General features: G+C 40.8%; 1 protein-coding gene across 1 annotated transcript in view; it reads right to left on the bottom strand.

The window, feature by feature from the left end:
• Positions 1–17,244, bottom strand: part of PTPRC (protein tyrosine phosphatase receptor type C) — a 91,858-nt gene that overhangs the window by 20,513 nt on the left and 54,101 nt on the right. Inside the window, 14 exon segments of the mRNA XM_081866238.1 lie at positions 881–978; positions 2,065–2,101; positions 2,223–2,299; positions 2,412–2,502; positions 2,897–3,016; positions 3,019–3,049; positions 5,100–5,208; positions 5,384–5,447; positions 5,794–5,993; positions 8,369–8,515; positions 9,697–9,834; positions 11,245–11,391; positions 12,072–12,197; positions 13,080–13,310. Coding sequence (XP_081722364.1) covers positions 881–978; positions 2,065–2,101; positions 2,223–2,299; positions 2,412–2,502; positions 2,897–3,016; positions 3,019–3,049; positions 5,100–5,208; positions 5,384–5,447; positions 5,794–5,993; positions 8,369–8,515; positions 9,697–9,834; positions 11,245–11,391; positions 12,072–12,197; positions 13,080–13,310 — 1,616 coding nt within the window.

Raw genomic sequence — 17,244 nt, forward strand, 5'->3', positions numbered from 1 at the left:
CCTTCCTCCTCCACAACAAACACTCTGTGAGGTGAGTGAGGCTGAGAGACTTCAGAAAAGTGTGACTGGCCCAAGGTCACCCAGCAGCTGCATGTGGAGGAGCGGAGACGCGAACCCGGTTCCCCAGATTAAGGGACTACCGCTCTTAACCACTACACCACACGTACAGGCGGTGTCCATTTTAGGCATTTCCAGTTGAAGCCATGGGTCATTTTTGACCCAGAAGAGGAAGGAATGAGGTGGAACAGGGTGCCGCTGAGGTATAATGGGGTGGGGTGGACTTATGCATGCTCTGTCAACATGAGCTTTAATCTGGAATGCAACCCTCGCAGAAACGGTTTTGTTTTTTGTGTTGCTGCTTTTTTTTAAAAGAGAGACAGAGGAGAGCACTGTTGGGTCAGCCCAAATGTTCTTCTGGTCCATCTTCTCATTTTCCACAATGGCCTGACTGATGCTTCTCAGGAGTCCCTGTGCACAGTATGAGGAGAAACAGTTTTCCCCCACCCACCCCCCATTCCAGCAAATGGTAAGCACGCGCTTCTTGGGAAAACTTGGCCAAGACAAACCGTAAGAAATGGAAGTAGCCATACACTGGCAGAGGAGCCTGGACAAGACAATGCGTGCTGCTGATCAAGTCAGTAGCCATTTCCTGCATCCAGATTACCAATGTCTCCCCAGGAGAATTTGGGTTGGCTCATAAATTCATTAGCAGAAGTTATGACCCACCACAGAGCCACAACAGAGCCTTTGTACATCCTCTTGGGTATTTTGTGGCCAAAGAGGTTTCCCATAATTAACCGGATTGGTGTAAAATAAAGTAAGCAGAGTCATGCATATTTTTACAGTAGCCACAACAGGAGAGTGCGCCTCTTTCCCTCACCCTGTTTCCCTCCTCGCAGCGAGTCACCATGACGACGATGGTTGCCTTCTGCTCCCAGATCATTCTCCAGAAATCATCCGTTGTCTCCTCCTTGGGACCTGGGCAGAAATATTTAAGCAGTTGGCGTGATTGCCATGGGCATGACCCAGCCAGAAGCACTTTTAAAGAGAGTTAAATGCACGCCCCACAGAAATCAAGGAAACTTAAAAGCAATTAACTTTGGCTAGGTCAGGCCCAATCCATGCACAATAGGGTGAAGGAAGTCTGGGAACAGGGCAAGTGAGCGGCCCAGCTGATCAGGTGAATGAATGGGTGGGTAGTCTGGGAGAAAGGGGAGGACACAGCTGGGGACACAGGCCTTCAAGTACTCTCCACTGTCGCTACCACCATGGAGGGGGAATTCTTTCTCCCCTTCACTGCTGCTATCGGCAGAAGGAAGAGTGCATTTCACAATCCACACTTCTTTCTGTCAGGGCAGGTCAGAGAAGAGACTGTCTCCTCTTCATTCCTCCTTCCTCTGTGACTGGCAGTAGCTGCGTCCTCTTGGGATTGGGGTGAGCTGTGAGGAGATGGGGAAGCACTGGGCAAGCTGTGAGGTGATGGAGACTTGCAGGGGGTGGCAGGTAGGTGAAGTTGAGGTGGCAGACAGATGAGACTGGAGCTTAAAGGAGCTGTGAAAATATAGGGGATTGAAGGGGCTGTGTGGATATGGGAGGAATAAAGGAGATGTTAGAATATAGGGAGGTTGTTGGAGTTATGAGGCTATGGGAAGCATGGGGATAGGGTTGGAAAGGGTGGAAGGTGTGGCTGGTTAGCAACGCAAGCTGGGGCAGCAGCCCCTCATATGTATGAGCATGGAGAAAGAGAGAGAGACTACTTTCCTGCATGATTTAAGGTGGGAAGGGAAGGAAAAAGAAAATGTGTGTTTTGGGGGGAGGTTATTGGGTTGTTGTTCTTATTTTGAATATGTATTTTGTGGTATTTTGATTTTATTCTGTGAACCGCCCTGGGACCTCCGGGTATAGGGCGGTAAAGGTAAAAGGTAAAGGGAGCCCTGACCATTAGGTCCAGTGGTGGCCGACTCTGGGGTTGCGGCGCTCATCTCGCTTTATTGGCCAAGGGAGCCAGTTTGCAGCTTCCAGGTCATGTAGCCAGCATAACTAAGAAGAAGAAGTAATACCAACCTTGGGCAGCAATGTATTTTCTTGGTTCTGTGAAGCCCTACAAGATAAAGTAATTTGTTATTATGCCCAGGCAAACTAATATCTGCACATTCTTAGGAATAATTACGAATAACGTTTTCAATCTGACATTAGGAATTTTGCTAACGGTGGTCACTCACGTCAATATGGCTTGCATTTATGTAGTCAGATCCAGGGTCCCCGAGTACTGAAGAAAGCTCCACACGGTTGTAGTCATCTTTTCATACAAACAGTCATAAACAAAGGTTAAGACGTTATCAAAGGTTATCTTCAGTTTGATATAAATTGGGGCAGGGAGGATAAGAACCCAATTTGCAATATGTACTTACAAGGGAGAATGTCAATGTAACGGTTTTTGTTCTGGTTGTAAGACTTGCGTGCATCTTTTATCGTGAATTTACTGAAAACTCTGGGAATGCTCTGCAAAAGGACAACAACAACCTCAGCATAAAGAATTATGCGAAACCATTGCCACCACAGTTAGGCATATTTAGCTCTTTAAAACTATTCACATCATAATTCATTTCAACTGCACTCCTTAATCCAGTTGATCCACATTCAGGGCTGCAAGCCAACTCCCACTTACTGAGGACTAACTGCCAAAGGATTCAGTAAGACTCATCTCTTATAACGCAATTCTAGTCTTCTGGGCTACGCAGCTGTGCTCTGCACCTCTCTCTCTGTCTCCCCCACCCCCAACCTTCCCTTTAGGGAACTTGGGAACTTCTTACCCCATAACAAAAGCAAGCCAGCCACCAGCATTACTCATATTTCTGATTTACACTTGGCTAATGTCTTTTAATGGGGCACCAACCTGAAATTCATCCAGGAAAAGTCTTCCTTCATCTGCTATCTTCCTCTTATATGTTTCCCACAACAACTCTGCAGGAATTGGGTCAATGTTCAGCAGATGTCTCTCATCTTCTTGAAAACACGTAGAAAAACATATATGTCATGGCATTTGTTTCTTTTAATACATATCACACAAAGGCAATCCATATTTAAACACATGCTTAGGTTCCTATAGTTTTGTTATAGGTTTGTAATCAAGTTATACAGCCTGAGTGCAATGAAATGACATTCGGCAAAGCACTACCAAATAATTCACATTATTTAAGAGTATTACATTCTCTTAAAGCAGGCATAGAAATATGTTGGATTACAACTCCCATAATTCCTGACTATTGGCCATGCTGGCTGAGGCAGATGGGGACTGGAATCAAACATCTGGAGACCATGGGTTCCCTATCCTTACAGTATATACATTTAACAGCATTACAGAGTTAGGTCTGGAAGATTTGTCAGGTCACAAGAATTCCCTGATGTTACTGTTGGAAGTTTGGATGCAACTCAGTTTAGAGAACAGGGTTTTGCATTTTCACATATTGAGCTTCTCAGGTGAACAATAGGCTTGTTTACCTTCCTCCCAAGGTGAAGGGAAGTGACATAGGCTAAGCCAGGCAAGACAGCTTACTCTATGGCATTAACCCCTTCATCCATTAAGTAGACTGAATCATGTTGGTTATATGAGGCTGGTTATCCCACATACTCTGTGTACTGAAGGGTTAACAGAAAGGTAATAAATCCTGTTACCTCAATAGTTATAATGCCTACAAAGGTCCATGAGGAAAGTTTCTACATTATGACTCCAAGAAGCCTGCTTCAGGGTTCAGTACTGCTACAAAGGCTTTATGGTGAGCTAGACAAAAATATCAATTAAATGCTTGCACTTGCCCAAAGCAGGAGAATACCAACCTATGATAAGAGGCAGTATAGGTGTATCTGGAACCCTGTAAGAAACATAAACAGTTATGAAGCTTAAGAGCAATGCTCCATGTTGACAAAGCATTCTGCAACCAAATTCTAAGGTACATCCAGCAAAGTTTACGAGTGAGATCCGCAGGCTCATGTCTGGTTTGGTCCTATGTCACTCCAGTATTAGTAAAAGTCATAAAAGCAGTGCTGGTCAAGGAATAACAATATAACTCTTTCTTATGTGACTATAACCCATGGAGGGTACTTTAGCATGAGAAGGAATCAGGAGTGGCCAGCAGGAAGGGCGAAAGGGTTAGCAGTGCCACTGTAGTTTATAGAGACGGAGAGGAGTGAGGTGGCAGGGAGGTCGTCCCTGCAGACGCACTGGTGGTGCCCAACTGGTTTCAGCAGTGCATTTGACCTCCCCACCACTCTCCTTTCTGGTAAGCTGCAGTGATTGCACAGATTGGGGGGCATGTGTGTCTTTTTTTAATATACATTTATTTATTTGGTTTTTCAAATTAAATTTTTACAATCCGATATCCAACATACAACATAAAGACAAGATTCCAAAGAATCTCCTGGGCTCCCTCCCCTCCCCTTCGTGGGTCCTACTGTTAGTCATTTCCTCCTGCATCTTTTATAATAATCCAAAACTTTTACATCTCCATTATGTCCCAAAGTCACCATTAAACTACAAGTGTTATTCCAATACTACTAACAATTTTAGCTGTTTACAGTGGTTTTTAAGATAAATTATAAATTTTCCCTATTCCTTATTAAAATGTTGGTCTTTCTGATTTCTGATTCTTCTGATCATTTTTGCCATTTCAGCATAATCCATCAATTTAATCTGCCATTCTTCTCTGGTAGGGACTTTATTTTCTTTCCATGGGAGGCCCTGTGTGGCTTGATGTAGCTTCCTGTCCAACCATCCCATGATAAATCTTCACTTTTCTCTACCTTACTTTACACTTCCTGACATGTGGTTCCCTATAGATATCACTGGAGAAATATGCAACCAACAGACCATGGCCAAAGGAAGCCACTGTGAAGCAGGAGTTAGATGGTTGGAGTAGGATTCTCGTAGGGTTGTTGCAAGATGGGAAAGAGCTAAACCACATACACTTCCTTGAACTCCTTGGAGCAATGCAGTAGGTAAATAAAGGAGAAAGAAATCTCATGCCATCCTACATTATATCGATAAGTCTTCTCATTTTATTTCATATACTTAAGAGAAGAAAGGAAGAGGGGTTACTTACGATGATCGTTTTTTGTTAAGAGTGTAGATTTTATACAAAACAAGGAGCAAAGCCACAGAGGTCACAATAATGAGGAATGCCAAAAATATAATCAGGGCTTGAGAATTATCTGCAAAATTCGAAAGAACAAAGGGAGAGAGAAGCTATGTTGAAAAGGTTTAAGAAATGCTAGCAAAAGTTTGTTCCATTACTCGCTTTCTAAACCTTATGTCAAGTCCTGCTCTTGTGTTTTAACATGTAAATTAATCAGTAAATTGATAGGAGTGGTTGAAACTTTAGCTTACATCTGGTTGTTACTGGATTAGAGGCCAAGGCTTCCGAGGTATAATTCCCGTTGCTAAAACCAACCTAATAAACAGAAAGAACAGCGGATACTATTTTGATATGTCAAAAATGTATCACCGAAGACAAAAAATATCCTAAATGGTTTCCCATCTAAACTGAAGATGCAATAATCAAAAGAGCTACTTTTACACAAATGGCTATTGCCTATTGGGACTGGTAGGGAAGAAGACAGGGAGCCCAGCACTAGGTGGCGCCAAAGCCAGTGGCAGGAAGAGCCTACTAATTCTAGTTTTGTCTGCAGCTTCCACGCTGCTGTGTTCCACAAGGGAAAACACCATTACCCAGGGAGGTAATGAATTAAATGCATCTACCTATATCTCAATGTAAACATCAGAATTAAGCAGTTTACCTTAAACGTGTATGTTGTCAGATAAGCCAGGTCTTTAACTTCAAAAGAACAATCTTTCTTCGTTTTATTCTCATCCTCCAGGTACAAGATATATTCTTCTTTGGGGCCGTTTATTTGTTCTGGCTTTGAGCATTTGATCTTAACAGCATTGTTTGCTTCGTTTGATAAGTCCGCTTTGAGATTTCTCACACCTGTTGGCTCTGTTTGAAAGACAAATAGTTAAGGCATAATAATAATAATAATAATAATAATAATAATAATAATGCCATTCATTTACAGTGGTACCTCGGGTTAAGTACTTAATTCGTTCTGGAGGTCCGTTCTTAACCTGAAACTGTTCTGGGTTAGCGGAGTCTGTAACCTGAAGCGTATGTAACCTGAAGCGTATGTAACCCGAGGTGCCACTGTATATACTGCTTTTGATGTCCAAAGCAATGAAGAATACACTAAAAGAACAAATTATACAGTGGGATTCAACAAAATGCCATCAGCAGGCAAAGCACCAAAGGCCTTATTGGTGGCTGCTCCCAGAACTCTCTCCCTGGAGAAGCCAGAATGGCTCCCTCCTTGTCCTTCCACTGGCAGGTGAACTATTTATTGGTCCAATAGGCTTTTGGAGACAAACTGCTTTTAATAAATCAAAGATTTCGAGGATTGACACTATAACAAAAGATCTTCTCCTTCACTCCCCTAGAGATGTTGTAAGCTCTGAATCGCTAGCCAAGAAGTCATTGCACTCAGAGTTTTCCTGCCACAAGTGGCAGCCAGTGAAGTAGCGAGAGGGCAGGAAAGCTCACCTCTTGCCACAGATATGACTTATCCATTTGTTTCAAAGATCTATACGCTGCCCTTCAATACGCTGTGCTTCTAGAGTGGCTTGCATAAGTTCAGTAAAACAGCAGACAAAGCACAATGTAAAACAGTAGAAAACCCAGAAGTGTAACACACTAAAAACAACAGTCAACATAACACTCTTTCTGTATCTGTAGTTGATCAATCTTTTCGTGTGGCTGCACCGACATTTTGGAGCACCCTGCCTAGTGACAGGCGTACTTTTCTCAATGCTTGATAAAAACATTTTTGTTCGGACAAGCCTACCCAGATATGTAGAATGCTTACATGTGTTTCGATCTGTTTTTCACTTATTCCTGATTTTAATTATTATTTGAATGTTTTAAACAGCAGTTTCTGTTTCTGTTGTTTAGTTTTTGTATAAACTGCTTTTTAAAAAAATAAAATTTATTATTTTCAGTAGATAAGCATAGTAAAGAAAGAAAAGATTAACAATAATAAAGACAAACAAAAAAGAAAAGAAAAAGAGAAAAAAGAAAAAGATACATATAACATATTACCACTTAATTAATTAAAATTAAGTACCATCCATCTTCATAAACATAGAATTTGACTTCTTCGAATCTCTTCCATCCGAATTTCTTAGTAATTATATATAGCAGTTTCCAATATCAGTGTTTCAAAAGACCATATCACAGTCCTAATCATATTACATAACTTTCCTTATCGTACATTTTCTTATTTACATAACTTACATAACTTTCCTTATCATACATTTTCTTATTTATAAATTTAATTTCATTTTAATCTTAGGCCTAATTGTTTCTTTCCAGTGGTTACATATCTTTAATATTACAATATTTATTCAAATAGTCTTTAAATTTTTTCCAGTCTCTTGTACAAACTGCTTTTGAGGGTTTTCTTCTTCTTTCAATCAAGCAGTATATAAATTGTATGCAATAAGCTTTCATTATCAAAACAAAATAAAAAAATTCCTTCCAGTAGCACCTTAAAGACCAAAGCTTTCATTAGTCCAAAGACCTTAAAGACCAAAGCTTTCATTAGTCCAAAGACCTTAAAGACCAAAGCTTTCATTAGTCAGCAAAGGACTAGCCTGGCCATTTTTACAACCAGAATATTTGCACTCTTAGAGGCATTTCATTATCGCCTCATGACAACAAACTGCTCTAGTCCACCCAGGAAAATTTTTTAAAAAGTCTTTTTCCTGTCAAGTCATACAGGCCTTTTTGTTTTTGCTTGCTCCTTTGCTTTTAATGAACATATTTTCAACATTCCTCCAAAAGTCACCCCAAACACCCCTCTTTACATGGCACAAGTATTCCTTCCAACATAGCTGATGACAGAACATTTAGACAAATTAGTATAAATGCTTTCCTATAGTCTGACCTCAAGTACTTAGCGCAACCTCCTTTGGTTCCATCACAACCACCAAACGTAATGGAGAACAAACGTGTAGGTAGATGTTATAGACCTCTGGTCATCAATAACTTTGAGCCATTCTGATAAGTCAGATGATGCTTGGTTATAACCAAGGGGGTGGGGAAATAACAATTTATTTCACAGGAAATTATTCCAATCATTCCTATAAATTTCATGCATTAAATGTTGAAAATGCATGATTTCCACATAGATAAATTTAGATGCAGCTGCCCATATGTAGTCTGCAATGCATACAGTAGCAGATTGTATGTAGCAAGTTTTTAAATGGGGGGGGCGGACTTTTAGTCATAGCGTTAGCACAATATTTGAGAACACAACTTACTTGCTGCTTTAGTGGGAATTGTCGTGCTACTTCGTTGCCCTTCCAGTATTGCATTATTCTGTGTTTTGGTGTATGCCCAGACATAGACACTATAATTTTTGTAGGGCTTTAAGTCATTCCATATATAACTTGTATTCTTTGAAACATCTGTATTTTTTAATTAAAAAAAAAAAAAATTTAATAGATTAGAAATTACATGGAATGGAACAAGATAAAACCATCAATAGCCAGCTTTCAACAATACATAACATTACAGTTCAGGCATTTGCTTGAACACGTGGAAAGTTAAACTGGAAATGGGGTGAGGAGTGTGCACAAAAGTCCACCCCAACATTCCCAGACTGCTTTTCTTTGCACAAATAAAAAGAATATTGAATAGGCCTTCTTTGGAATAGACCTCAAGGCACATGGAGGAACATATGAGAAGAGACACTGCTTCAGAGCCAAAAAGGCAGAGATGGGCGCAAGCACTCCTTGATTTCCATTTCTCTCAAAAATGAGCTGCTCTACTGTATTTTTTGCTCTATAAGATGCACCAGACCACAAGACACACCTAGTTTTTGGAGGAGGAAAACAAGAAAAAAAAATCTGAATCTCAGAAGCCAGAACAGCAAGAGGGATCTCTGTGCAGTGAAAGCAGCAATCCCTCTTGCTGTTCTGGCTTCTGGGATAGCTGCGCAGTCTGCATTCTCTCCATAAGATGCACACACATTTTCCCTTTTTAGAAGGGAAAAAGTGAGTCTTATAGAGCAAAAAATACGGTATTTACCTCCCAATCAGAAAATGGCTCTGATCACTGGTGAACCCCTATAAATCAATGGAGGAATTTTCCCGCAGCCTGTGTGTTAGGGGAATACTTAGGAAAAAAAGGGTCAGGGCTGTTGGGTCTTCAAAGCACTCCCCCAGTAAAGTCATAATTTTAAAAAATGATCTAAAAACACTCAACTCAAAATAAATGTCATTCTCAGAACATAAATGATTCCCAGGGTGCTGCTATCTTCGCTAAGGGCTTCAATGCAGGGAAGGAACTCACAAGCAAGCAGCACCCTGCAAGATCTAACCCCACTGCTCTCCCCTCCATCCCATCTGTTTAATTAGGATTTAAGATTAACCCCCCACCTCCTTGATACAGGATTGGATGTGGGACAGAGTGGTGGGGGTCACCCCCCAGAGAATCACAGAATGGGTCTGCCTGATCCAGGGGCCACAAAGCAGATCAGAAGATCTCTGCACACACACACACACACACACACACACACACACACACCCCTAATATCTACAAATGGACTTAATATGCTTTCTGGCAAAATGATGCAAAATATACATACCTTCTTCACTGCAGTGGTCCCCGAGGCAGACCATGTACCCATCGATAGGGCCGTTTTCTTCAGATTGTGGCTTCTTCCACGTGATTTCTATTGTAGAATTACTTGAATTCCATGAAATATCTTCAGGCTTCCCAGGCTCTGATGTAGGAATTCAGCGGGGGGGGGGGGGATTCTTTTAAAAATTATTCAGGAACCCAGTGATAGTTCATAGAATCACAGAATCATAGAGCTGGAAGGACCCTGGGTGTCATCTAGTCCAACCAGGATTCTCACCCAAAGCATCGATGACCCGTGGCCATCCAACCTGTGCTTAAAAACCTCCAGTGAAGGGCGAAAGATTTATATGATCTGAGGTGAAACCAGTTCTTTCATCAGTGGTGGGAATGCAAGAAAGTGAAAAGTTTTTGGGAAATGAGATATAATGAGTTGAAAAAAATGTTAAGATATACTTTTGTGAAAAAACCCGAAGCTTTTCTTTTAGGTATTGTAGGAAAGGACATAGGAAGAAAGGACTGTAAGCTTTTCCAATATGCTGTAGCGGCAGCCAGAATCCTGTTGGCCCAGAAGTGGAAACAAGAGGAGATACCGATGATAGAAGAATGGAGATCAAAATTGATAGACTATGTGGAACTGGATAAATTAACTGGGAAAATTAGATATACTAAAGACCAAAAGTTCATCGAGGACTGGGGAAAATTTGTGGATTATTTGAAAAATATATGTGGTGTAAATACAACGCTAGTGGGATTTAAAGAGGCACTGTAAAAAAAAAAGTATTGTCTATTAGAAATAATGGTAGTAAGGAGTAACAATGGCAATACGAAAGAAGGGAATGTGTATTAAAGGTATAAACATGATGATTGTCAGAGACGCTGAAGGAAGTCAAAAACAGTTACAATTTGTTGTATGTGGGATAAAATGAATAATTGGATGAAAATTAATAAAATGTATATATATATTTAAAAAAACCTCCAGTGAAGGGTTGTCCACTACCTTCCGAGAAAGTCAAAGTTTTACTGTTGAACAGTTCTTAATGGTGGATGGTTTTTAACAGTACAACAGTTCAAAAACTAAGCAATTAAAGATATAAAAATCTTTAAAAAGCAGTAGGCAGGGCTAGGGATGGATGGATGGATGAAACAGGATGGACTTATGATTGATCTGTCCATCCCTACTGTCAGTTCCCCTGTCCTCTGAGTGAATGTGTAGTGACAGGAGTAAGGAGAAAGAGCAGGACACTCTGCTTGTGGCTCCCTTTGGGCTACCATGCAGTTTTGTCTCAGATCAGGAAGGCCAGAAAATAAACAGTGGGGAGAAGAAGGTGGGCCCAGCTGGAGAAGGGGCCCACAATGGACATCTTACCCAAGGGCCTCCAAACTTGGATCAGGCACTCCTGCCCAGATTATAATCTGTCACGGTAATACATTAAATCCTATTTGTATGCTTTTATTTATATGTGCACAACGATACCCTTCATCGTTGTAAAAGTTTAGTTTCTGGGATGAAGGCAAGTTCATAAGTGACTAAGCATCATGTTGTCATACTCACTTCCATAATCTGTTGTTAGCTGTTTGTTGCCAGTTTTCACATTTTCGCCATTAAACTGTATTTCTGATGAACAACTGTAGTTCTTGTTGGGTGATAAACCTGTCACTATACAACCATTCTGCTCTTCAGTGGTCCGAAAATTCTTACCTATAAGAAATTGCAAAACATCATTGCTCCGTACTTCAGGCATCCGGAAACATCTATGCCATGGATGGGGAATTTCCTTACCATTGGCCATGCTGCTTGAGGGAGCTGAGTCCAAGAAGATAGGGAGGGTCATGTAGGTTAGTTTGATTGACAAAGAATCAAGAACATGCTACCCCACTGTCTTGCTGATAAGAACTGGAGCTATGGTGAACCACTTTGACAAGATCCCTCTTCCTTCCCCTGACCTCACCTCCAAGTGAACTGCTATTTGACTGTACCTATATGTTTTAGGTCTCCCCTAGCCAGCACTTCTTTAGCACCATCCATATCTAATGCTTCACACAAAATATTGCACCCTTGTTATCTACAGTAATTAAATCTGGAGTAACTATCAACAACTTGAGATTTTTTTTAGGGACTTGCAGCCACTTGTTTAGATTAAGATCCTTCTGGATTTCATATTACCTATTGCAGGAGGTATTAAGGTGAGAGAGAGAGAGAGAGAGAGAGAGAGAGAGAGACTGACTCATACCTTTACCAGACTTGCTTGCCTTTCCACCTCTCTACACTTATTTCTAAATACGTTCATACATAGGACACAAAAGCAAAGGTCCCCAATAAAGTGCATTTAATTATGCAGCCAATAAAGACAGAAATTCAAAACTTCCAAAATCTCCTACCATGAGGATGACAGTGACAGTAGTATCTTAAATGGCAACGATGCTTATCATATCCACGATTGTTCCAAGATAAAGTCACACTGGTGTTACTTTTTTTGGGTTCTTCTAGTTTCCACTTATCGGTTTCTTCCAAATAAAGAAAAAGGAGAAAAATATCACAATGACATTCTGTTTAGTATTTCTTTTTCAGTTTCAAAGGATGCTGGATAATATATTGCTTAATGGGTTGCATCATTTTACCCCAAATGAGTATCCAACACAGTTTTCAGTGTTCATCTATTCATTTTGAATTAGCGTACTTTTATGTGTTACATGACTATGAGATACGATGGAAGGAGAAATAAAAACATTGCTTAGCTTTAAAAGCCGGTTGTTGTGAGAAATCTAGTGAATTATCAATCATCTAGACTAGAACCAAGAGCACTGGGCACAATTCAGCCACAGTTGAGCATTTTAAATTCCCAATAGATTTCAAAGGTTTAAAATTTCCCTCTTTGATATATGGGATTTAGTGGTGCTTATGGATTATGTCCAGCACTTAATTCTAATCATTACAGCATCATTCTAGAATCACCACAGTCCTCCACCTCTCACTTTGTTGCCATTGCTCATGACTCAAGGGGCACAACTGCTTGCTGTTTTCAGTATAAAACCAATACAAATCTGAACACAGTAATTTGAAAGAAAATCTTTTCGATTTTGGTGGAGCATGACAACAGCATTTCCGATTATTAGTTGCACATTCTTTTACTCTAAATAACATAGAGAAGCCATCAGAGTTACTATGCAATTAACAGTGGTTGGAAACCATCAAAAAACAGTAAACCAGTATATTAGCTGACAGCAAAAAAATTAAAACTGACTTCCTGCACCCTCTCTAGCCCTCTGACATACCCCCAGGTTACATTCTCCCAATAACTTAGCACTGGGGGGAGGACAGCTCATCAGAGTGGCTGAAAAACAATAAGGCAGATTTTGCTTAAATAAATGAGAAGTATCTGATCTTACCAGGGGGGACATGAACTGATAATGTTAAATCATTACATCCATTAAAAGATGCTACTATATTGTATTCGTCACATTCTTGAAGTCCAGCAAGTGTGTTCCGGTCCTTGTCCCAAGTGCAGTGGGCATTTTCACAGCTAACATTTTGCAGCTCTGGCTTCTTCGTAGCTTTAAGTTCTGCAGTGGCACCCTGTGAATTGTACTCATAACGAGCCACTGAAATGGTTCTACGACCTAAGAGATGAGAGATATGTTTAAATGCTTGTTGCACTGAAACATGTTAAAAACAATCAAACCACAAATACTGTTTCATGTGCATTAACAGTTTAAAGAGAGGCACAGTATGTGCACTACAGGTGAGACAAACTGTTCTTCTGCTGATTACTTAGATTTGCAGCTGCTTGTTTTCCTTCAGTTCATACTGGAAATATTTCAGTTCATTAACCAGATCTGCCCAACCTGTGTGACTCACCAAGCCAAGCACAGCTCATCAGCAATATATATAATGGCCCATCAGAACACCTTGGCATCAGGCTGGGCTGGTGGTGGGATGTGATTGGGCAAAGCTGTCCCCCTGCACAGCCTAGGTGGCCTCCTGCCAGCCATGCTAGCATCATTCTATTGGTTTGGCACTTCTCCACACACACATCTACAGACAAGCAAAAGTGCCCCTGGCAGGATCCCCAACAGCAGCAGCCAGCAGCAGAAGGCCCTGGAATCCATTGACCCAATTGGTGCAGCAGCTCCAGGCTGGCACAGTGATCCTGTCCCCTTCCTAGGCATGGAAGGACTTGTCAATATTGGTTGTCTCCATTTCTAGTTTTTGTAATCTTAAGTTCAGTTCTCTGCATTTCTTCAGCAGTTAGTGGTTTTAAAAGAAAAACCCTTGATCAATTTAGTGCAATTTTACACATATTTTTTATGTTGTTTTGACTAATCTACACATATTACACCCACACCCACACCCAGTATCTGTGTTGTTGTGAGCAGCAGTCAGTTGGAGTGCTATACTGCAAAATTCGGATAGGTACGATTTTTGAAGGACAGCTGTGTTTCAGTTCTCAGGTTGCTTTGGAAAGAGCGGATGTGAGCAATTCAGCCTTAAATGCAAACTCAATTGGCAATATGTAATGAGTATAATAATCATATTCATTAGAAATTTATGGTATTAATGGAGGAATGGGTGTAGGCCTGTTTTTAGGCTGAAGAACACCACTCTAAAATGGAGTCTCGCTAAGACTTGTGGAACTGATAAGGTTGGCAAGCGAAGTGAGGAAGAGGTGCTGAGCTCATGAAACTTGACGTACAAACAGGTTGATAATGAAGGACGGGTGTTGAACAAGATTGACTAACAAGGGTGTGATGAACTCTGGAATGTGATGAACAACTTTGATGATGAACAAATGGCAGTGAATCACCAGAGCTGTAATGTCTGATATCTTCTCCTTTGGCGATCACTCGTAGCCGATGAGATTGTCTTCCATAAACACGGTTTTAACAATGAGTCCGTAAGTGACTATGGAGACCAATTCTGGACCCACATGTCCTTTCACCATGGGGACATTGGTTCCCAGGCAGGAGTTGATCACGGTGTGGATTTGCCAAGCGTGCCTTCCTCTTAGCACATTTCTCCCTTGCGTTCTGAGTTTGAGTGTCTTCAAAGTCCATGACACCTTTGGTAAAGGATGTTCTCCAACTGGACAGCTTGCAGGCCAGTGTTTCCCAGTTGTCAGTGTTTATACTACATTTTTTAAAGATTTGCCTTGAGACAGTCTTTAAACCTCTTTTGTTGACCACCAGCATTACGCTTTCCATTTTTAAGTTAGGAATAGAGTAGTTGCTTTGGAAGACCATAATCAGGCATCTGCACAACATAACCAGTCCAATGAAAAAATTCCTTCCAGTAGCACCTTAAAGACCAACTGAGTTAGTTCTAGGTATGAGCTTTCGTGTGCATGCACACTTCTTCAGATAGTATCTTCAGATGGTATTCTTCAGATAGTATTCTTCAGATGCAGATAGGTAGCCGTGTTGGTCTGCCATGGTCAAAACAAAATAAAAAAATTCCTTCCAGTAGCACCTTAAAGACCAACTGAGTTAGTTCTCGGGACTATTTAATTGCTCATCGTCTAACATTGTGTATGCCATAAAATGCCAACAGTGTCCTTCAGCTCTCTATATTGGACAAACAGGCCAGACCTTACGCCAAAGAATAAATGGACATAAATCCGACATCAGGAACCACAAGACAGAAAAACCAGTAGGAGAACACTTCAATCTCCCAGGACATTCTATACAAGATCTCAAAGTAGCTGTTCTATTACAAAGGAATTTCAGAAATAGACTGGAAAGAGAAGCTGCTGAATTGCAACTTATCACCAAACTTAAAACTATGGAGAGACCTGGTTTGAATAAAGACATTGGATTCTTATCTCATTATACATGACAAAGCCATTTTTCACCTTCTCACCCCTTGCTTTTTCCTGTTAGACCTATTGCAGTCGTTAAGAGTCGTCAACAGGCTCATCGCAGCTATCTGCCAATCACCCATTCCCACCACCCTTCTGAGTAATACCCCTCCCCACCTTCTCACTATATAGAAAGGTCCGGTGACTTCTGTTTCAGTGTATCTGAAGAAGTGTGCATGCACACGAAAGCTCATACCTAGAACTAACTCAGTTGGTCTTTAAGGTGCTACTGGAAGGAATTTTTTTATTTTATTCTTCAGATGGTATCTGAAGAAGTGTGCATGCACACGAAAGCTCATACCTAGAACTAACTCAGTTGGTCTTTAAGGTGCTACTGGAAGGAATTTTTTTATTTTGTTTTGACCATGGCAGACCAACACGGCTACCTATCTGTAACCAGTCCAATGAAGTTGGTGTTGAAGAATCATTGCTTCAACACTGGTGATCTTTGCTTCATCCAGTACACTGATATTAGTTCACCTGTCTTCCCAAGTGATGTGTAAGATTTTTCAGAGACACCGCTGATGGAATCTTTTGAGAAGTTGGAGATGGCGTTTGTAAGTGGTCCATGTTTATAAGTGGTCCATGTAATGTCTGATATAAAGAAGGGATTTTACAGGTTCTCAGCGCTACAATGCCTGCCACCCGTCCTCTTGCCAATAGCCTGATCAGCTACTGCTGTAAAGTTGGTGAGTATGATTGAGAATGTGTGTGTGTGACTTATAACTGAAATGTAACTGATATGAAGATTATGGAACACAGTGATATAAGATCGGAAATGAACTCAATCCACCATGCGGGGAGCCACTTTAACTAAAATGTATAATTGGAAGTTGATTGGCATTTTGATAATTGTATAATTTGGGAATTAATTGTTGTTATTATAATTTGGCTACTATTGGGGGTATATTGGAATACTAATAAAAACTTTACAAGAGATTGTGTGTGTGTGTGTGTGTGTGTGTGTGTATTAGGGACTGCAATTTTAATGTATACAATAAATACATTTTGTTGTGTTGCATATCTCTGGGTCTACTTGTGTTCCTTTCTCCTAAAGAACCAGCTAAAAACGAACCTCTGATTTGTAACATTTCTCCCCCAGTCTCTGCCCTTTCCTGTCCTGCCATCCCAGCCACTGTTGATTCGGCAGCTACCAGTATGATGGGGAATGCTCTACAGCTCTGCCAAGTTTGGCTTGCGCCAGGGAAAGATTTAGGAGAGCCTGACTGATTCAGTCACACTGGGTGCAGAGCCTCAGGGGCACCGTACGTAACTATGCTGCAGAATGGAAGGTGAGAGGCGGGGGGGGGCACCAAATTTTGGCATTGCACAGGGCGTTGTTAAAATTTGAAGCCCTCAGATCTGCCACTGCTTGTGCTTCATAGCCCTTTGATCTTTTGACTGCTGTTTGTGTAAGAGGGGCTGCAAAATACTGGAGAACCTCGAGTTCCTGGGAGGCCACAGTTATTGATCTTCATGAAGTTCAGGGAATTAAAAGGAATGGTCGATTTTTAGCTACATATTTAGCTTACATATTATATGGATATTCAAAGATATTTCTTTTATGCATGAGTCATATATGTGAATGGTCCCATTATTTGCTAGTGACTCCCAAATCTTGCAATTTACAGGCACATTTTTAATGCCTGGTTTTCTGTATTTCATTATCGTTCTTGAGAATTATCTGTGTCCTCGAGAAT

This window comes from Podarcis erhardii (assembly GCF_964252035.2).
Source record: "Podarcis erhardii genome assembly, chromosome: 6".
Taxonomy (NCBI): Eukaryota; Metazoa; Chordata; class Lepidosauria; order Squamata; family Lacertidae; genus Podarcis; species Podarcis erhardii.